We start from the raw sequence: 22603 nt of genomic DNA, 5'->3' as shown, positions 1-22603 counted from the left end.
ACCTATTGCCTGAATTTTATTGTGACCGGATGTCCTGATTTGAGAGGGACATTCCCAACATTCAGGGCTTTGTTTTATACAAGCACTTATTACCCCCAACCTCCTTCCTGATTTTTCATTCTTTTTGTCTGGTCACACTGCTGAATTTGGCCTTCTGCACAGGCCGCCTCCACTGGCATTGATCTCCCTCCTGCTGACTCATGGCCCTGCAGGAGCCATCTAACTCTCTCCAGTGTCTGCAGGCATTTGCCAACAGTAACGTGCAGCTATGTCCCCCTTCTAAGGTCCAAGTGCTTTCTCTGGAGCCCTACTGATCAGCAGGTAACCCATTCCTTAACAAAAATGAGAAATGTAAATAGACAGGATATATTGTGAGAGTAGTTCAGTAGTGTTCTGTTCTTGTCCTCTCACCAGGATCTGTAACTGAAGGGGCATGGGATTGTGGCTTTGTAATCTGTATTGTAAGAGCTGATTTGAAACCACCATCTTATTTCCAATTTAATTTACACAGGCCACAAAACAGATATCAGATAATGTGGACACTCTTTTTCAGTCATTGGCAAAAGCTGTGTTTCAATTGTCTTTCAAGGAGATATTTGCTATGTCCAGTTAGGAATCCAAATCATCTAGTCTCCAAAGAAAACATCACTTCCTTGCTAATTAAATGGGATTCACCTCAATTATCTCAATGTAAAATAAATTCCTCTCAAGAGTGCTTTCTGATTAACAGCAATTGCACTTTACCACTGTTGTCATAAGTTAGTTCACAAGATTCAACAAAGTGAAAAAATGCTGTAAGCGAAGTACTTTGTGCCAACTGAGCAGCAGGATTTCAAAATTTTGTGGCAACATACTGTGGAACCACAGGTTTCTATTGCTCCCTGTGCAACTCACGTGCCAAACTAGAGGACATAATGATAATGAGAGGAAGGCAAGGGATTTTGAGATGGATAGATCAGGATAGAGCTTGTCCTGTGGCAGGTCACATATTTGCATGTGATTGGGAAAGTTTAGGACACTTAGGCTGTGTGTACACTAGCAAGTTCTTTCAAAATGTTTTTCAAAAGAAGAGGGCTCTTTTGAAATATCCAGCCGTGTGTGTACACGCAGAAAGCATTCTTTTGAAATTCAATTGAAAGAGTGCAGCCCCCCTTTCGAAAGCACTCCTCTACTCCTGTTTCAGGAAGAGCGCCTTCTTTCAAAAGCTGCTTTAGAAAGTAAACGTGTGTAGATGCGCCGCAGACCCTTTTTTACGTAAGAGCACTCCTCATGGCGCTTGGCTTTTCGATCCCTGGCCTGCTTTTTGAAAGTGTGGGTGCTATGTTGACACACTATCGAAAGAGCAGATCACTCTTTTGATCTGTTTTTCGTGTGTGGACATGGTCTTTTGAAAAATATTCTTTAGGAGAGGATCTTTCGGAAGGACTTCTTTTGAAAGATTGCTGTAGTGCAGACACAGCCTGTGTCTTCACAACAAAGTTATTTTGGAATATCGGCCACTATTCCAAAATAACTTTGTGAGTGTTTACACAATGCAATCGCTATTTTGAAATAATATCAAAATACCAGCCAGCTTATTTCAAATTTGGTAAACCTCATTCCATGAGGAATAGCACCTATTCTGAAATAGATATTTTGGAATAGGGGATGTGTAGACAGGGAATAGGGACTATTTTGAAACAAACTATTCCAGAATATCTTATTCCAAAATAACTCTGCTGTACAGACATAGTATTGCTTCCAGGGGCTCTAACACAAAATGGGCTCTATTGTGTGTGGACACACTATTTCGGAATGAGTTTTACTTATTTTGGGGCTTCCCTTTAGTGTAGACGCATTATTCCAGGATAGTTTATTTTGGAATAAGATCTCTGGAATAAACTATTCCAGAATAACTCTGTACTACAGACAGACAGTCTCATAGTGGCGAGATCTATGCTGTATGTACACAGTCTATCTTTGTGAATGAAATGCTATGGCACACACCAGAAAAACTGCTCAGTCTGAGAAAAGACCAAGCTACATGGTTTTATCACGGGCAACAAAAAAGGATTTTAGACCATTATTTTGCTCATAGCCTAAGTCCCTACAATAGGTCTAGCTAGAGAATCCCTCTTGTATTCTAGTTCTTTAGAATATTAGTGTTGGTGAAAGCATCTGGATTAAAAGCCCTGGAGACTGAGGTGCTCCACTGAGCTACCTCGGGGGTACATAGCAGGGGTAGCACAATCTCCCATCATGTCCCAGCCAACATGCCTCAACCCTGACCTTTGGAGAGATTCAAGTCCGGGGGTGAGAGTTCAGTCTCCATGTCCATTCAGTCCTTGACCTCCAGGTTAAGAGCCTCAGCTGGCTTGACTGTAAGAACAGTCCACTGGGAGAAAGGGTTGAGATTACCAATTCACTTCCTATATATTGGCCACAGGCCACTCACCAGATGGCACTAACTGGATCCAGTCTAGAAGAGAAAAGCTTCTGTTTACTCAGTTCATGTATAAACTCCTGCACAGAAATGAGGTTTAGGAAGGTTTGAAGAATCTGATCCTAATTTGTTTCAGCCAGTAACAATCTCTGCACCCTCCTTGCCTGACCTGTGGTCCTGTATCTTGGTTCAGCTAATTCAGGGGCCAGCAACCAAAATAGCAAGGAGAGGCTACCCTCCCTCTGCCAATTAGGGTAAATAGCTCAATAATTCAAGAGCCACGATGCATGTGAATATGAAATGGTCATTGATAAATAACATCACATCATACTTTTTGTAACCCTTACTTTAAGAACAACGCACACAGTGATTTGTAGTGTGATACATGCTTACAAGCTTTTAACATATTCTGTTTTTTCATGCTTCGTGCGTTTGTACCATTGTCTTCTTGACTTTCACTCCTGAACCTTCTCTTGGGAGGATGCTAGGGGGAGTTACCCAACAATTCGAGATCACATATCATTTGCTTTTTAACATGAGTTTTCACTTTTGGGCTTTTAGATATTCACTGTTTATTGAAAATAATTAGGAAGTTTTGTTTGTTTTCTTTTTTTTTTTACTTTGCAATTATAACATTGGGAGCCATGATGAAGTGCTTAAAGAGCTGCAGGTTGCAGATCCCTTGCCTAACTGCAGACTCTTTGGCTGGGGATATGCTGCATTTTGTAAAGAAGTGTGCAGATTTATGGCACTGTACAAATTACACTATCCTCCCAGGCTTTGAGCTACTCACCACAGAAACCGAAAAGAAAATGACTTGCTTTTAAAAACTTTTTTTTTTTTTTTTTACTAAAGAAAACTTTTATTTAAACTGTGCAATCAATCAGTATTTAGACAGCAGTTTCATAAACATTTTGGCATTTAAACTTCTATTCATTTTTGGCATGACCTTTGGATAGTACACAAACAACCCTGGGGGAAAAACACACTAAGTAACATTTACTAGAATTCTATAAAAAGAAAAACAAATCCACATTATTAAACAAAATATTTTAAAAAAAGACATTAAAAAGGTACATTCAAAATCAAGGCGAACACTGGCCTCCCTCATGCAATGGAATTCACAGAGCTGATCCCCTGAGTCAAATATAAAATTAATATAATTCAGCTCCATCCTCCATTAGCAAGTCAGCAATTGTTGCCCTTACAAGAAAATGGCATACAGGAGTGAAAGGATCCAGAACACCCCCAATACGAGATACATAACTGGGTCCTACACTTGCAATTAACTCTCACCTTTAGAGAACAACAACAAAAAAACAAGCCAAAATAATAAAAAAGTAATATTTTTACATTAAAAAGTAAGTTTCATACTCAATCTTTACTGAAAACACCAGGCAGATACAATGAAGGTATACATAATACTTATGTAATGGCAAATTTCTACAATGGGCTCAATTCACTGGTAAAGTTGTAGGGTCAGTTTAAGCGTGTGCTTGAGTCTCTTTAAAGTAAATCAGGGCAAGTGTCACAGTGGCATAAAGCTACAGAAATTCCATTGAAATGCATGAAATCAAACCAGATTTATATCAGCAGATAGGAGAAGAATTTGGCCTGAATTCAATATATTTTTTAAGTTAGAACCAAGGTGGATTTAACAATATGATTACATGAGACAGGTATTAGTTTTTGTGTTAAATATTTGAATGGCCATATTTTTAAAACAATTTAGTAGAAAATTTCTATCTTAAAAGATGGTTCAAGTTAGACAGGCTTTCAGAGTTCCTAGAAACTGAGAGAATCCAAGCTCCCTCTCCCTGAAGGTAACTACTTGGTACAAGCATCTTCAGTGTTCAAGCAGCTAAGCTCAAGATACTTAGTAGCATTAACTGAGAAATGCTAAGGTTAACCAAGAATGTTGTAAGTCACTGCATTTAGCATATTTGTCCCTGAAAATAATTTTTTTAAAAGACCTGTAGTATGGACAGATTGTGCAGTTTTTAACAGAGACTTACTTTTGTAAATTGTTTATTAATCTGTCTCTAGTACAAAACATTAATAAATTGGCCCCATTGTCACTTTAAAGCTGACTTGAGGTACACTTCAAAGACTGTCTTTGGAAATACCTTGTGAACAGGTATTTATTGGAAATGAGCATTTAAAATCCCTTTTTTTGTTGTTGTTACTACACTGGACTTTGAGCTATCTCAATAATGTTAAATAACTGCTAAAAGGTTGGTTTTAAACCCCAGGCAAAAAAAATGACAGGTATCAGTCTATAGCCACCAAAAAAAAAAAAACAACCCAAGAAGTCCTGTGGCATCTGAGAGACTAACAGATTAACTGGAGCAAACCAAAGCAGCAGAAATGTAGCTCTTTAAAGACTAACAACATGATTTATTCAGTGAAGAGCTTTCTGGGACAGACCCACTTACTGGAGCATAAGCTATTGTGGACAAAGACCCACTTTGTCAGATGCATGACATTTTTGCCCACAAAAGCGTATGCTCCAATAAATCTGTTAGTCTACCAGGTGCCACAGGACTTCCCTGTTTGTTTTTTTAGGAGGAAAAAAAGGCCTTTTGAGCTTACTGCACTTACAGCATCCCGTTCCAAAGGGTTTGTTTTGAACGATAAAACCATAAATACATAGGTAAGGCAGCGTAGGTAGTGTAGAGTCTGCTCTTAATTATCAGCAAACCAAAGTAACTGTTGCCATCAATGAAATCACTTCTGATTTATACCTGGGCAAATGAGATCAGAACCTGGCCCTAATATGCTGTGTTTCAGAAGACTTTAATACAATGCCCTTGATCCCTGCATACCGCTCCCACCAATGTCAGTGGGAGTTTTGCCATCAACTAAATGTGATGTTATGAATGGCAATCCCTCTGCAACAAATAGGGTGAACATGATCATGTGGCTCCTACTCAGGCTTTAATGGAGTTTTGCCTGAGAATGGATTGCAGAATTAAGCCCTTTGAAGAAATAGCCTTTAAGAGACATTGAAATACAGAATTTTAGGCCCAGATTGGTTGTTCACATCATACAAATTATCCCACTGAAATCAACAGAATTATTTAAGGGCCTGATCCTGCACCACTGAAATTAATGTGAATGCTGCTATTGACTTCAATGATAGCAGGAACAAGATATATGTGAACAAGGCAAACAGGATTCAGCCCTTAGTTTGAAGCAACGGGATAAAAACCCAGAGCAAGCATGTTAAAAATAATATAATCAGGTACAGCAACGAAGGGTCACCAGCATCTGAAGAAGTGAGTTAACTCACGAAAGCTCATGCTCTAAACTTTTCTGTTAGTCTATAAGGTGCCACAGGACCCTTCGTTGCTCTACAGATCCAGACTAACACGGCTACCCCTCTGATACTTGATAATCAGGTACAGACACCTGAGAACACTCTCTTTTTGTCAATAAATTTAGGAGGAAGAAGCCCAGTAAACTGATGTCAATATTGTGTAATAGTGTGGAATATGGGGTGTGAAGGGCAGGGCACACCAAAGTGATGTGTTCTAACTGGTCCACATGGACAATGCTGCTGTGAACTAAAAGGTACGTAAGTTTGCATTAATGTCTGGAGGAGGCAGACAGAGCACAATGCTGTGCACTCTGCGATCCACACCCCCACAGTCCAAGCTGTGGCAAAGTGTCAGTTACAATGATATGTGTAGATCTTTAAGTTTCTTTTGCAAGAATAGATCTGTAAAAAGATGTTCTGCTTATGCATCTGACAAAGTGGGTCTTGGCCCACGAAAGCTTATGCTCCAAAACATCTGTTAGTCTATAAGGAGCCACAGGACTTCTTGTTGTTTTTGAAGATACAGATTAACTAGGCTCCCCCTCTACTGCTGAGAAGCAGCATTTCCACAAGGGAAAAGTGAAAGCATTCTCCAATTTTCTCGAAGAATTTTGGAAAGCTGGAAATTCAAAGACTTTCATGCTTTTTTAAATGCAGAGAAAAGAAATCAGGCATGCTGGGTCTTTTGATTTGTGCTCAATTAATCTACTCGGTCAATTTTAGGATTTTCTCTGTAAAATTTTACACGCAAGCTTCCAAATCGTTTCAACTGAATTTCTTTTTTAAAACACAGGGGTTCACATACGCTCATTACATCAGCTAGGGCTCTTCAGTTCTTAACACGCTTAACAAAATCAACTCACGTGGTGTAACAGAAAGTTCCACATTTATGTTCGTCCTCCAAAACATACTCAGTAAAATTCATAATTAGAAAACGGAGAGTGTTTTCTCATCTCCAGAACCCAGATCTGTGCATGCAGACAACAAATACTTCTGGATATTCTATGATTATTTTTCTTGTACAGTTTTGTCAGATATTCCTATGGGCAACAAAAAGGATACAAAACTGCATATAAAACTGCCATTTAAGAATCAAATGTATTTGAAAGTTCATTCCCACATCTGTCAATATAACTTCATGGATTGTTAATCATAACATTCTTCTTGGGCTCTTTGTTCTGAAAACTATCACAGCATGTAAAACTGGTATCTGATTTGCTCCCACTGAAGTCCATAGGAATTCTGCCACTGGTAGCAGTGGGAACAGAAACAAATCATATACAGTATATGCAGGAATTACCTTGCTGACACGAGGCCTCTCCTGAATTGTAAGAACATTTGTTTCCCATAAAATGCTACATTTTTGATAAAGTCAAAATTATTATCAAGCTACATAAAACTTCACTATGATCATACATTTTGTTCCATAGTGAAAATGTTTGGATGAGCCTTATGACAAAGAAAAAGGAAGCGTATGCATGTGGGCTAGGTTCTGGAGATACACATTATATTTGGTTAACATAAAACAAACAAAAAAAGACAGAACAATTTATTGCCTAACTAAGCTGGCCTATATACAGAGGTAACATTAAATATCTTTGGTTTTCTTCATTTGCTGATTAAAAAGTACTGGAATAACAGCACGTGGATAGGCAGCATTGTGGACATATTGCTATTCAGTAAATTTAACACTTTGATCTCTTTGGCCCCTGAGGCTAGACGCTTTACCAGACTGAAAAATACTGGTATTTAGTCTGTTCCTCTCTGATGAGTCATAGGTTAGCCTAGGTAGCTGATCTTTGGCATGCAAAGTTAAGGAGTAGAGTTAATAGTTATATATGGCATAAAAGTGATAACCTCTTATCAGCACTTACAGCAAACAAGTCTTTGGAGAAGAAAATAGTTACCCTTTGCATATCAGCCCTTTTTGAGTGAAACACTAAAATGAAGCTAATCTGAAAGGAAAAGTGTAAAACTTCATGCTATGGTTACACATTCTTATCTAGTTTCAATGAATTCATATCTTAGCTACCTAGAAACAACACTTTGCTGTACACTAAACATTTTGCCCAGTGAGACCAAAAATAAATCTTTGGTGAAAACATTTTCTTTTTCTTCAGCAAGTAGATATAAATTATTCAAAAATATTTTATCTAATACTGTATTGTTGAAGAACTACATGCTGAAGAAAAAACAAATTACACTTGGAAGTCTTTGGAGATACCTGCTGGTAAGACATTAAAACTTTCTTTAAAGGCTCTTGTAACAACAAGGTAGTTAAAAATTGTAGAAGCAAATAACTAAACTATGTAATGAATTACTACAATCAACCAAAGCCCTATTATTTTTTGTTAGTAACTACTTATACTATAAAACGTACCCAGCTCTTCAAATCTATAGTTTTTAACTAATTCAATTATTTTTGGAAAATAATATCCTATTTTCTTTTTTTTCCTACAGAAAATTCTTTGGTACAAGACTATTATTTTAAAGCCTTTGTATCAACAATGCTATGAAAAGGTGAACATGTACTGTCTGGTACAGAATGAACAAACAGTTACAAGTCAAAGATCTACAATAACTACAGGCTGCTTCATCAAAAATAAAAATAAAATAAAATAAATAAACACACACACTAGGGCTTATTGAAAGCTTTTGGCTAGCTTGTAAATCATAGGTAAGCTGCCAAAAGTAATTCAGATCACATAAGGAGTGATGTCATGGTGTTAATTAAACTGATGGGAGTTTTAACACTAAGGATTACACCCTAGGTGTTTTTCCACAGCTTTAAATTTTTGAAATTTTGAAAAATATAAACAAAAGCTTTTTCTTTTTTAAAATTAATTGTGGGTGAACTGTATGTGAACTAATTAATGACACTGATGAATTTGACCCCCCACCCATCCCAACACCGCCCATTAAAAAACAAAAACATGATACCCTGTCAGTATGCCTCACATTTCTGTGAGGCAGGTCAAAAGTAACAAACTGTTCCCTGAGTACAGGAAAAAAAATAACACTAGAATAACTTTAAAAGGAGGTAGTATAAAACAGGAATTGTATGGGTACAAGGCAGTATCAACATTCACCCTTCCAACAGACTTTTCAGCTAAAGCTCTGTCTTTTTATTTCACATTGAGACCTAATTAGAGTTTTAGACTGGCATGTGAAGTCACTCCCTGAGCTAAAATTCCTTACTAATAGCATCCTAAACTGAGGCAAGAAACAGGACTGCATTCAAAGAACAGCTGCTCAGGCATACTGCAGAGCTGTGTAAAAATGAACTATGATTACTAATCTATTTACTCATAAAATCTACGCAGCATTTAAGGCATCTTTCTATACGCCGAAGCAACTTTATGAATGCTAAGAAGGCATAAGGCAAAGCAGTAATTTTATTATATATAATGGAAGGCACTGTTGCTATGAAGTACTGGAATATTAAAATGTTCACCATTCTTGTCTATTCTTTTTCTTCTCCCCACAGGCAGTTTTCACACCACTCCAAACTGCTTGGTAGATGAATACTAATTAATTTCACCAAGCTTTCTAGCATTAGTTGTCAACAGACAGACAATTTTACGTCTTTGTGGGGAATCCAGCATGCCCTACAGCCCTGGGGATTTAACAGACATCCTGTCAGCGACTACTAGCACAACAGAACTTTATGGAAAGGCACTGTCCTAGGCAGGCTGGGATACTGGAAGCTATGACACTCAAGTGTGTCAAAAGGAGGGTCTAATTAAAGATTCAAACTAGCTGTTTACTGAACATTTTAAAGCACTAACTCCATTATTCCTATATTGATGCACTGTTTTCTCAAAGGTAACAGTACTACAGTTCTCTCTGATATTCTTCAGGTCAGTCATGTTAAATCATTTTATCTAATCCCTTTAGGATTCCTGCTTTTTTTAAAGCCAGAGCTTCAGCTAAACAGTCTTGTTCATCTACCTATACAACTCCTTTGAGCTCTCTCTCTCTCTCTCACACACACACGACACACACAGCAAAAAAAAAAAAAATCCTATTAGGAAGTATCATCGGTTATGTAGAGGAGACCGACTATAATAGAAATGAGGTAAAGAAGTTGTATTCAGAGTTCACCATTTGGCAAACTGAGGTAGATATTCAGCAAAGGGCTAACGGCCTTCCCTTTGCTCCAGTGACATATTTTAACTCGAGTCAGAAATCTTCACTGTCTTTTCACATTGTTTACCAGTGAACATTCAAAATGAGTGACTTTTAAGAAAAACAACAGCAACAACAACAAAAAAAAACATTCAAAAGAGATGTAGGATCACCTATTGTGTTATCAGGCTTTCCACAATAAACTTTGGTTCCCTGTTCATTGTCTTTCGAACAGACATACATCAAGCAGATGTCTGGCATGACTGTCAGGATGGGGTAACTCAGTTTTGTCCCATGCACTGTATCTGAAGAGATGAGGTAGAAGTCTGGTCAGTGGCCAGTGGTGCTGGAGGCTCCTTGCAGTTACTCAAGACAGGGTTCACATTCACACCTGAGTCACTGCCTACAAAGGAACTGGAGGGACGTGAGGTGGCACTTGTAACACAAGAAAGGTGTATCTCGTCATTCGACTCATGAGAGAATCTTCCAGAGTCTCCAGTCTCGTGGCTTCCTTCACTGTTTGCTGAATGCTCTGTATCAGCTACAATACTGAATGGCACCTGGAACTTGGATTGCTGACCTGGAGAACTGGGGGAGTCATCTTCACTCATCAGTACAGCGGTGCCTGGCTGATACAAGCACACAGCTTGGACAAATCTCCTCTGAGGCTGGATAAAAACAAAGTGTGAGAGAGGTTAATCAGCCTGTCATATAGATACATAAGCAGCGCTTGCTTAATTCCTCATCCCATTTGTCTGGAATGCCTGCAACAGCACTCGCTAGGAGCAACCATCTGTGCCCTCCTACAGGAGGAGAAAAAAGGTATAGTTCCAATTTTCTCTCCTGTTGCCTTCTATGGTACTAGATGAAACAATTCCTGCTACGCAATGACAGATAATGGAGGCACACTTTCATTCGGGATCCTGTTTGTATTTTAAAGTTGTATTTGTGTATCTATTTTCCCCACTAGACATTTTCTTTCACGCATCACATTTATGGCTGTTGCAAATATTTTACCAGAAGCAGCATCAGAAACACAGAGCTGCATACCAGCTTCTGGGCAAGGTTTTGGCTGGAAGTGTTATTGGAATATGCATTTTACACATAGCTATAGACAGAGGAAGTTACTCATCTTGTGCACTAACGATGGTTCTTCGAGATGTGTTTCCCCTTGGCTGCTCCACTCTGGGTGGAGGTGTGTCCTGGCACTTACGCTCGGAGATTCTGCTATAACCACGGTTTCCTGTGCTGTGCATGCACAGCAGTGCCTACTTGCGCTAGCTGGCATGTGTGTGGCACTGAGCCCTCTGTTCCTTCTCTATCTGACAATTAGAGCAGGATGCTCCAAAGCAGGGGAAGGAGGGAGGAAAAAGGAGCACCCACAGGGGGACACATCTTGAAGAACCATTGCTGCTGCACAAGGTGAGTAACTTCCTCTTCTTCCTCGAGCAATGTCCCCATGGATCAGTCCAACTCAAGTTGGTGGAATAAATAGTCCAGGAGGATAGGAAGGTGTGCAGCATGAGAAGGCATGGAATGATGAGCATCCATCCTATGGGAAAGCCATTGCCACTTGTAGAGGTAAGTTTTACACATGGATTCCCATCTGCTATTGACAAGAACTTTCTTTACCCCCTCAGAGCACAGGGTTTTGGCATCTTGGAGCCATGAAGGAGCCATGCACAGAGGCGTAATTTGAGAGGGTCAGGATGAGAGTACGGCCAAAGTCTCGAGACAGAAGGTTGTGGGGAGGAGGAAAGGAAGCCACTACTGACATACAAAAGAGTTAAGGGTAACAAGTATGCCTGGGCCATGCCAGGGCTACCAAGATGAGGCGGGCCCAATCTTGCCTAACCTTGATTAATAGTTGGTGAATTAGGGGAAAGGGAGGGAATGCATAAAGGAGGGGCGCGTCCCGCTTGATAGCAAAAGCATCCCCTAGAGAGTGCTCCTGAGGCCTGCCCTGGAAGAGTAATTGTGACATTTTGTGTTGAAGCAAGTTGCAAACAGGTCCATATAGAACTGGCCCCAAAGACGAAATACTTGGTTGAGGACCTCTGTGTTAATTTCACACTTGTGATGGTCATTGAACAAATGACTGACAGCATCCGCCATCATGTTCAGTATGCTGGGAAAGGAGGTGGCAACTGGAGTGGCCCAGGGCCGAACGCACCACATCTATAACTTTATGGCTTCTGGGTTCAGAGACCACAACCAGAGCCCCTGCTTTGCGGTTGGTGCAATATATGCAGTGGTTTTGTCAGTAAGAGCACTGCCCAACCTGAATTCCAGGAACCATTGGAAATGCTTGCATGCATAACAAACTGCCTAGAGCTCCAGAAGGTTGATATGGAGTTCATTGAATGATTGATTGTCTTGCACTGTGCAGGAACCCAGATGGGCTCCCGGGCCCAGAAGAGAGGCACACACAGTTGGAGTAATGGATGGTGGCAGTTGGTGAAAAGGCATGTAGGTGAGGGCATTGCCCAGACAAGTCCATCGCTGGGGTAACGCAAGGACACACAGAGAACAGCCAACAACTTCAAGAGAGGGATCCTGGCTGTAGTGTAGCAGGAGGCTAGCTATGTCTGTAGACAGCGTGTGTGGAGTCTGGCCAGCTTGATCACATGGTTAGTAGCAGCCATGTTTCCCAGCAGCATGAGGCAGGCACGAACCGCGACCATGGGGTGACAAATGTGCCACCTGAATCAAGTCGCACAAGGTCAGGAGCTGTTGGACGGGTAGCATGGCCTTGGCAGTGATGGTGTTTATGTACACTCCTATAAGCTCCAGACACTGCACAGGCTGGAGTGTGGACTTGTTTTAGTTAATGTGGAAGCCAAGGATTGAGTATGGTGTCATGGTGGCATGCAGCATGTACTGAGCTTCGGTGAACAACGGACCCTTGAAAAGGCAGTCATCTAGCATGGGGAAGAAGATAACCCCCTGTTGGCACAAGTGCACAGCTACCACCACCACAGTCTTGGAAAACACCCTGGGTGCAGTGGAGAGGCCAAATGGGAGGACACAGTATTGGTAATGGCAGGGTCCCACTGTGAAGCGGAGGAAGCGTCTATATGCCAGATGAAAATAGGTGTCTTGTAGGTCGAGAGCTGCGAGCCAGTCATTTTTGTCCAAGGCCAGGATAACGGTAGTGAGAATCACCACCTTGAAGCAGCGGTAATGGACAGATTTGTTGAGCCTACTTAAATCCAGGATAGGTCTCCATCCTCCATTTTAATATCAAGTGAGAAAGTAGGTGGAGTAGAACTCCTTGTCCTGAAACTCTGTGGGAACTGATTTGATGGTCCCCAAGTGGAGAAGCTGTTGAACCTCCTACTCAAGCAGATACTTGTGAGAAGGGTCCCTGAAAAGGGACAGAGTAGAAGGGTGGAGGTAAAAAAGGACGGGCCACCAGTTCCAAGACCCACATGCCCATGGTGATGACTTTCCATCGATGTAAAAAGGGGCAGAGACAGTGATGGAAAGGTTGATCTGTGCATGTATTTACCTGAACTACACAATCTCCCAAACTCTCGACCACACCTTCAAAATTGCTGCTTCGGTGGTTGCAGGTGAGACGCCAAAGACTATTGGTATTGCTGCCTTCCAGAGCCTAGGTTGCTCCTCAAAATGGAGTTGTTTTTGCTGCGAAAAATGTTGTGGTCATTGATACGGAGAAAAGCAGGCCCATTTGACCAGAGCGGTATACATGCCCAGTGTATGCAGCATAGTTCTGGAGTCCTTCATAGAGTGGAGGACATCACTGTTTTTTTCTGCACATAGATGCTGTCACTCTCTGGGGACGCCCGAAGGTTGGAACTAAGAAGTAGAGTGCATAATGACAGTGGATGCTGTGACCTGGGCTGCTGTGTCCACTATGCCCATCTCAGACGAAACAGCCATTATGGCAATGCTGTGCCCCTCCTGGATAATACCAATGAGGGCCTGGCATTGGTGCTCAGGCAGCGCTGGAACCAGCTCTTGAAGTTTGGAATAATTTTGTTAATCATTATCAGTTGGCATAGCCATGAAATTGGCCGTGCATAGAAGAAACGTACCTGAGGAATGCATCTTATGCCCCACTACGTCCCTCTTCTTACTGGCTTTATCCTGGGGTGTAGAGCAGAATGATTTAGTTTTATTACGAATAGCATCCACCACCAGAGAGATAGGGGTGAATGTGTAAAGAGAAATTCCACATCCTTAGATGCAACAAATTACTTTTTGTCCACCCTTTGGTTTGTGGAAAGGATAGAGGCTGGCGTCTGCCTTATGACATTGCCAGATCCAGTGTGGTCTCACCCATGGGGAGGAAGGAGGCTGCAGTGTACGCAATAGCCGGTACTACTTAACAGGCACCTATTGCACATCTTCGTCCTGGACCTGTGCCACCCTTCAAAAAGGTCTTGGAACGCCTGTGCACCATCTGTGGGAGGAGGTGACACTGAAATCACCGCATTGTCAGGTGAGGACAAAAAGTGGTGGAGCAGAGAATCCAGTCCCCCTTCCGAGGGGGAGTCTTTGGTACCAGGATGCTGTGACGGTTGATACCGCGCTGAGGTGGAAGGGTGAGGCAATGGAGGATGGTGCTGACTGAGTGTGAGAGTGGGGAGATGGTGCCTGTCATGAAGACCACTTCGGTGTCTGGTGGTGATGGGAGTAATGATGGGCAAACCAGGGAGGATGAGGGTACACCATACTAGGCAGAATGTCCTGCCATGATAAGTGTATTTGGCTCGAGTGTTGGGAGGAGAAGCCACTAGGGCATTCAAAGCCACCTCTTCCCAAGGTAAGGGGGTGGGTGGCGGAAGCCCTTGACAAACCCGAGTGCTGCAACAGCTGTAGTGAAGCAGGAGGTGCCATGGGAGAGTGGTACCAAGGATCTGGTAGTGTGCGGTAGGGCACTGAGGACAATTTACTAGTATGCCAACATCCCTTTTGGAGGACTGCAGTGAGTGCTCCAGTACGGGAAGTGCTGATGGCACATCGGTGTGGCCTCATTTTGGTGCTGTGGAGGACTCTGGGCGGGAGTGAGGTGAAGTCGTAGTTTTAGTTTTCCCACAGTGCTGATGCTTGCATCTCCTTTGGGTGGTGCAGTAACTTAGAACAGTGTTGTTCGCACTCAGAGCCTGGTGACCTTTTGTGTCCCAATGTCAGTACGGTCGGAGCTGGGGGAGCCGATGGTGCTGGGGGTGCTGAATGCTCACAGCTCAGCTCAGAGAGTGCCCTCTTGGGCATTGCCATAGGGGATGATGCCAATGGAGCCGCTGCAGATTTTTCCACTGACGTGGCCCATGACAATGGTGCTGGAAGCCAGGAATGCGCTGGGGACAGCTCTGGCACAGGGTAAGCAGTAGCTGAGGCAAAGGGATGCTTAGGGTCCTTTAGCCTTTGGCACAGAGTCCTTCGCAGGCAGCTGTTCAAGGGCCGCTGGCTGGAGTGACTTCTCACATAGCTAGGTCTTAAGTCTGTTGGCTTGGTCTCTCTGACTCCTGACCGTCAAACTGGAACAGGACTGGGTCTGATGGCTCTTGCCCAGGCCCTTAACACAAGAAGCACGGCCATTGGAGACTGGCATAGCTTCCCTGCAAACATCGTGGTAACTTGAAGCCTGGGGAGCCCAGCATGGTGGTGATGTAGCAACAAATCTAGCGAACGCTATGAAAAAAAATGGTTTTTGAACAGCTAACAAACTGGGAAAAACAACTTAGAGAAAGAGAAATGCTAAACGAACACTAACTCTAACAATTTCTGTTTTGCAGAGAGGACGAAGGTCCGTCTACAGCCAAGGATGGTAGAGAAGGAACTGAAGAGCCTGAGCTGTGCACACGGCAGATACCATGAGGAGGTGCTACTGCACATATGCGGCACGGGAAACTACAGCTATAGAAGAATCTCTGAGCTCTGATGCAAGGATGTACTGACACCCAACACCACACAACAGGCTAGGAGTCAAGAAATCAAGAATAACTTTTCTGCTTTCATTTACAAGTAGACAGGTCATCATCATTTAGCACCAGGAGACAGAAACCATCCCCTTAGGTGCAAAGCCCTTAAAATTGATTTTAGAAACCACAAGCTTAGCTGTCCTTCCTTGCAATGTCAGCCTTTCATGTTCACAGCCATTTGGGTAGGTTACCTCCTCTGTTTTCACCTTCTTCGAATCTTGGAAGAAAAGCCACCTTTTCTTGCAGCTGGTCTTTGTAATAGGGCCGTAACTGTTAATAATCAGATCAGTGCCCCCCTAGAATAGAGAAAGGGGGAAAGAGTGAAAGAATTTTGCTTCATTAAATTAAAATGCTAAGTTTAAAAATAAACCGCAGCACAATTCTCACAGTACAAACAGAACAAAACATTTCATCACCATTGCTTCTAGACATTTCCACCGTTTTGAGTTTGCATCACTGATGCGTGTGTTGTCTGTGCCTGAATAAGGACTGGTTCCTGCCAATACTCGTTGTATGAGCTCCATTACATTTAACAGTACTGGGCGCTGAACATATATGGAGTCAATATGACAATGTGGGAAAGTAAGGGGAACTCATGTTAGCCAGATTGGTCCCTGAGAACTTCTGAGTTGTGGGGTGGGACCATGTTCCGTGATCAGTCTGCACAGCAGTGCACTCAAATGTGAACACATGCACTATTCTACAAGAAGACTAGAAAACTTGTGTCTATAAAATACAGATAAATCAACCTGCTTTATCCATAAAAATACATAAAGAGACAAACTAATGCTCACCACACTCCTTTAATGGTGCTGATTAGAATACTTATGAGCTTGAATAGACTGGGGGAAAGGCGGGGAGGCTCAGATTTTTAACAAGCCCTGTTTCCCATTGCCTTGAACAGAACCTTCTAGGCCTGCGGTGTACAACAGGCCTCCCGTTACACTGCGGGGCGGCAAATAGAGCACCCTCTGCCCACCCCCCGTTCCACACATGCACCCCATGACTTTGTGGGAAAAGCATGCAGTGCCAGCAGCTGGTGCAGCTCCAGCCATGGCCCGGAGCACTTAGAGCCACTCCAGCCACAGCTCCAGCCATGGCGCTGGCATTGGGGTGGGGGGGCACATGTTTCCAGCCATGGGGCCCAGCAGCTGGGGAGAGCAGTGTGCATTTCCAGCCATGCGGCCTGGCACGCATCTGCAGTCATGAGGGCTCTGGTGAGTCACCACTAGTTGCGGGTGGGGGTGGGGGGTCCTGGTGCCTGGCTTTGCTCTGTGTGGGTGTGCGCGCATGTGTGTGGACACCACTGTTCTAAGTCAGCAGAAGGGTACTGTCAATAGTAAGAACATATGTCCTCTGCTGACACTGGTGATCTTCAGAGCGCTAGGTAAGACACTGGTACATGGCCAAATATTTGGCTGTAAATTATGATGAACTTACTGGGACATTAATGTTTCCATCAGAGTGCAACGCTTGTTGCTGTCCTGCCTCAGATGGATTATTATTAGTGATAAGCATTTATACTGGATATATCTTTAATGATCAGGTGCTACTCTGGCAAGCACCATGGAAAATATTTATATCCTAGAATAGAGTAAGGCTCACAGTACCTTAGCATCAATGAAGCTGTTTCCTACTATCATTGGCAATAAGGATTCTTCATTCTCTGCAATTCCTTCAATACTCTTTCCCACCTCGTTTGCACTGGCTAATGAGATGCTGGTATGCGACAGCTGGTCAGTGCCTTGTTGCACAGTTTTAGGAGCAGACGTTTTCCTGTGCAATAATAAGCAGGAGTATAATTGGCCCACAGACTATATATATAAATCAAGGCAAGTGACTTTCACTAAGTTTTATTAGTCAAATAGTACTGATAAGTTCTTGATCTTCAGCTTTTATTTGCATGCTATTTCTAACTCGCACAGAATTAAAATGCTGTCATGTGCCATAAAATTATATACCCCAGGAAATCACGCTGAACAGTCTGTAAATGCTTTTATGGAAACTATTTCTCATGAATGATTAATAACAATCAAGTAAACAATGGAGAATATCAGAGCAGTTCTGGAGCTCCACGAAAGATAGAGAGACCCTCTCATAATACTGTTGCTCTGCCAGATACTTATTTTTAAATCTATGTTTAAACTGAACTGAAAAGCTTTTTTATTTTTAAATAAATAATAAAAAAATTCCTAAATCCCAAAGCCATGGGTGAAGACTTACTAACTACTAATATATTATCCCTTTTCTTACCAGCCAACACCCAAGAGTTTGTGGTCCTTTATATTGCCTCCAGCAGGGCCAGATGGGGACCTCCCCTTGCACTGGTACAAGGGAGCTAAGGCTGGCAGAGCTGGGTTTGGATTTAATGGTTCTTCCCACCCCAAGCTTACAGAAGCTCTTCTGTGGGAATAGGGTTGAGGCTCTGTAGGCTGAGGCCAAGCAGGGGAGTAGCTGATAAATACCAAATATTCATCTGAATCTGAAGGAAACCCACCAGACTTCATGACACTTCAAGCAGCATTAGCTCCTCTTGGTGTCTTAGGGTGAAGCAGGGAAGGCCAATGAAAGCATGGATATGAGGGAGATATCCATCTATGGTATGAGCTCCATCAAGTGAGACAAAGAGTCTCAGAGTTCTCTCATCCAAAGTACTTGGATAATACTCTGGTAAAGAAGCTTCCCTCAAGGTTCATGTTCATACAGAAGCATCTGAGAACAGCTTATGGGGGGAAAAAAAAGAGTGTTACTCCAGTAACAAAAGCATACCTGGCTTTACTGCGATAGATCAAAATGAGGATGCAGATCAGGATGCAGGTCAAGGCTATGCAAACTCCTACAACAATCCCAGTCATTGATTTCTGATCCAGGTGGTAATAGCCAGAATAAGCTGCAGCATGAAAGAATACATGGCACGTGAGCACACATTGAGTAAGGACAGTCGTCTCTACCCTGCCCTGTCCTTATATCTTGGAACTGATGGTGTCACAACCACAATAATGACATATTCTTCCTTAAAATGTGGGAGGGCTCAACATCAGGTGGGTTTTTTTTTTGTTTAAAATATCATATTGCACCAAATCCTGGGGGCCTTTACCCTGTTTTTAACTTATTGTGCGGTCAGGCAAAATTCTCACTGACTGCGGGGAGCGTGCACGCGAGAGACAGGGAGACTGTACAGTTGCAGAACTAAGGAAAAACTCAAATGTTGGCCTGTTATATGTAACGGCTCAATCCAGCGACAACAAAAGGCAAAAAGTACCATATCTGAATTATTTTCTGCCTGTTTTTAACCTCTCCCACACGCACAGCTTTACAAAAGCGTTCCAAACCTTGATGAACATACATACATAAATCTCAGTCAGCGACAGAAGAGGCATCTTCAAATTGCATTTACATATTAAAACTATTAAAAGGTATAGCTTAGTTTACACAATGTGACATAGGCAAATGTTAACACAAAGTACTGTTGGTGCGTTGCCTTCTTTGGCAATGACTGTTTGCAGGTAGGTAAAGACTCAAAGTCTGCTTAAGGGCTCCTGGAATCCCAGGAATGAAGGGAAATTTTCACAGGGAGACATCTTACCCCTCCAGGCTTCATCCTGGCAGCAGGTCTTACCCTGTCTGATCCCATGATACTAACATATTAAATAAAGGTTTTCTTTACATTTGAAATGCCATCGTGGAGTGAACAGATTACAGCTGTCTGTATTATTTCAAACCTGATACTGATGCAACATTCTAAACTACATTCAAGAGAAAAAATATATTTTTCAATCAACATTCTTTGTAGCTGGAGAAAAACTGAAACCAACAATTGTGCAGACCGGGACACAAAATTTCCAAATTGTTTCAGCTACAAAAACGTGCTATAGCCATGAAAGACACCAGAGGGAAAAAGCATAGGATTAAATAAAGTTACAGATCTTTTTCTCTGGTACTTGCTAATGACAGAACCTACAGATTGAACCTCTCTAATCCAGCAATCTCTGGTTTTAGTTAACCAGATGTCCACTTATCAGGGGTGTGACCAATTTTCCCACAGTCCCATAAAAGTTATTTACAGGCACCAGTCCTGGCTCTTAGAGCTCTGTGCAGTTATTTAGCTCTAATTTACCTCCAAATGTCATCTAAAAACACAGTAAGTAGCTGCAGTGCTGGTAATGCTTCTAGACAATATTGACCTCCTGTGGTTTGGCAAATTCTTTGGTTTGACATTGGTCAGGTTCTGAGGGTACTGGACTAGAGAGGTTCACCTTGTCACACATATTTACTAACTTGTGGCATCTGCTGAATCTAATCGTTTAGGTCTTTGATTGGACTCCGATGACTCCTTTGGCAGGACTGCAAGCTCCACTGCATTTGAAAAAGGTCCTTCTCCCACCTCGTTGGATGCTGCTATTTTAACAATGTAGACATTTCCAGCCACCAGATTCTCCAGCAACGCCATGGTTATCGAGCCTATTAAAAAGTTTTTTTAAAAAGTCTATGTTAGGCAAACAATGCAGGGAATTTACTTGAATTTAGCTATTGGGGCTATATTCGGCCCCTTTCCTCCGCAAAAACTCCTTGTCTGTGTAGAAAAGAGTCTGTAATGTTCATATTCTAACTACCACACACAGAATTTGAATAGGGTAGGTAAAAATTGATTATTTTAAAAATATTAAAAATTGGCTTTTTTAAATTTAAATTGATTACTCTCTTTTTCTTTAAAAATCAATACAATATGAAATTTCTCATTTAAAAATAAGTTACATCTTATCACACATACAGCCTCATAAAAATGAATTAATGGTTCTAGTCTATTTAGCCTGTGGCCCCTCTTGCTTCTTGAAAGTTCTGAACTTTCAATTTCTGTTTGTCAGCACACTAAAAAGTAACATGTGCAAAGACAATGTGGATAGGTTTGATTTTGTACTGTGCTTAAGTGGTGGTGGATGTTGGCTCGGCATGGCAAGGAAGATAGTAAGACATTGTCTCAGGCTAGGTCTACGTGGGCCATGGAAGATTGAATACTGAGGTTCGATCTTCTGGGGCGCTGTTTCGCTTATGCATGAAATGGTGCATTCTGGGCTCAATATTGACTCCGGAACCCCCTGAGAGCCACAAGGATTAAGGAATGTCGGTGGGAGGAGCTCTCCCATTGGCATTCTGCATTGAGGAAAGGGACCATTGCTGACAGCTGCAAAATCGATTATAGGTACACAACTGGCGTACCTAAAATTGTGTAGCAGCTGTCGACATTTGCGTTAATTGTAGAGACATAGCCTTAAAGACAGAAAAACAATATATAGGCTAGGACAGAGGCAGCGTAGAAAGGAACATGTGAGTAGACTAGAAAGAAAAAGGGAAGACATAAGAACAGCCATTACTGGGTCAGACCAAAAGGTCCATCTAGCCCAGCATCATGTGTGCTGACAGTGGCCAGTGCCAGGTGCCCCAGAGGGGGTGGACTGAAGACAACGATCAAGCAACTTGTCTCCTGCCATCCATCTCCAGCCTCTGACAAACAGAGGCCAGGGACACCATTCCTACGCCCTGGCTAATAGCCCTTTATGGACCTAACCTCCATGAATTTATCTAGACCTTCTTTGAACTCTCTTATAGTCCTAGCCTTCACAGCCTCCTCTGGCAAGGAGTTCCACAGGTTGACTGTGCACTGTGTGGAAAACACCTTTCTTTTATTAGTTTTAAACCTGCTGCCCATTAATTTCATTTGGCATGGTCTAGTTCTTATATTATGGGAACAAGTAAATGATTTTTCTTTATTCACCCGCTCTGCACTGCTCATGATTTTATGTACCTCTATCATATCCCCACTCAGTCTGCTCTTTTCTGAACTGACAAGTCCCAGAACACTTTACTCAGCGCACACACACAACTTTCTATATTCCTCCATACTTTTGCCACAACAGGACCACCATGGCTTCTGAGCATAAGAGAGACTCTAACTGGGATTATTTTGAAGAAATTCATTCCCTGGGTGAAAAAGTGTCAAGTGTAAGCAGTGCAAAAAGATGATACAGGGCCCAGCTGCAAGGATAAAACACTGTAAAGAAAGCTGCTTATTGGGACAAGTATCAGAGGGATAGCCATATTAGTCTGCATCTGCAAATCAATGAGAACTCCCATGGCATCTTATAGACTAACAGTTGTTTTTGCTTATTGGGAGAAAGCTATTTTTTGGATATGGCTGAGTGGATCAACTGGTTAGCAACTTTAATTCACTTGGCAATGCATCTCTCTATGCCTTTTAGAAGAAGTGTGATTTGATAAGCCCATTCCCAATTTGTTTGCTGTGTTGGATGTTGCTAGTAAAAAAAGGTTTAATTTACCTAAACCTTATGGTTTGTTTAATTAGTTACCTAGGTTTAGAATCTATCACTTATGTGTACAATGTAGAAAGCTGCAGGAAGAGAAATCTAAAGTTGCCAGTTGCCACTATGTGTTATTTTCATATCTTATATTACATAATACAGTAAAAGGTGTATTATCTGGCAATCTGATAACTGGCACACTTGGTTAACTGGCACTCCTGGCCAGGGCTGAATGCCACAGGGTCAGCTGTCTGACCAGAGCTGGCAGCAGCAGGGCCAGCTGCTGAGCCAGGGCCAGCTGCTGAGCCAGGGCCGGTGGCACTGAGGCCAGCCCTCATGGCTAGGGCCAGCAGAGCAGGGGACTATCCAAAAATTCTATTATCCAGCAACCCCTGTTCCCCAGGATTACCAGATACCTGCTTGTTCTAAGAGTATGCAGCAAGTTTTTGCTGGAAATGCTGTTCAC

General features: G+C 42.2%; 1 protein-coding gene across 1 annotated transcript in view; it reads right to left on the bottom strand.

Annotated features, from left to right (window-relative positions):
- Positions 1–10150: 10150 nt before the first annotated feature.
- PRTG (protogenin) overlaps positions 10151–22603 on the bottom strand; it is a 137236-nt gene continuing 124783 nt past the window's right edge. Inside the window, 5 exon segments of the mRNA XM_075007069.1 lie at positions 10151–10537; positions 16012–16116; positions 17431–17596; positions 18590–18710; positions 20099–20281. Coding sequence (XP_074863170.1) covers positions 10151–10537; positions 16012–16116; positions 17431–17596; positions 18590–18710; positions 20099–20281 — 962 coding nt within the window.

The sequence above is a fragment of the Carettochelys insculpta genome, chromosome 12, assembly GCF_033958435.1.
Source record: "Carettochelys insculpta isolate YL-2023 chromosome 12, ASM3395843v1, whole genome shotgun sequence".
NCBI classification, from domain to species: Eukaryota; Metazoa; Chordata; order Testudines; family Carettochelyidae; genus Carettochelys; species Carettochelys insculpta.
The sequence above is the reverse complement of the archived record's forward strand: the minus strand, read 5'-3'. Positions and strand labels throughout refer to the sequence as shown.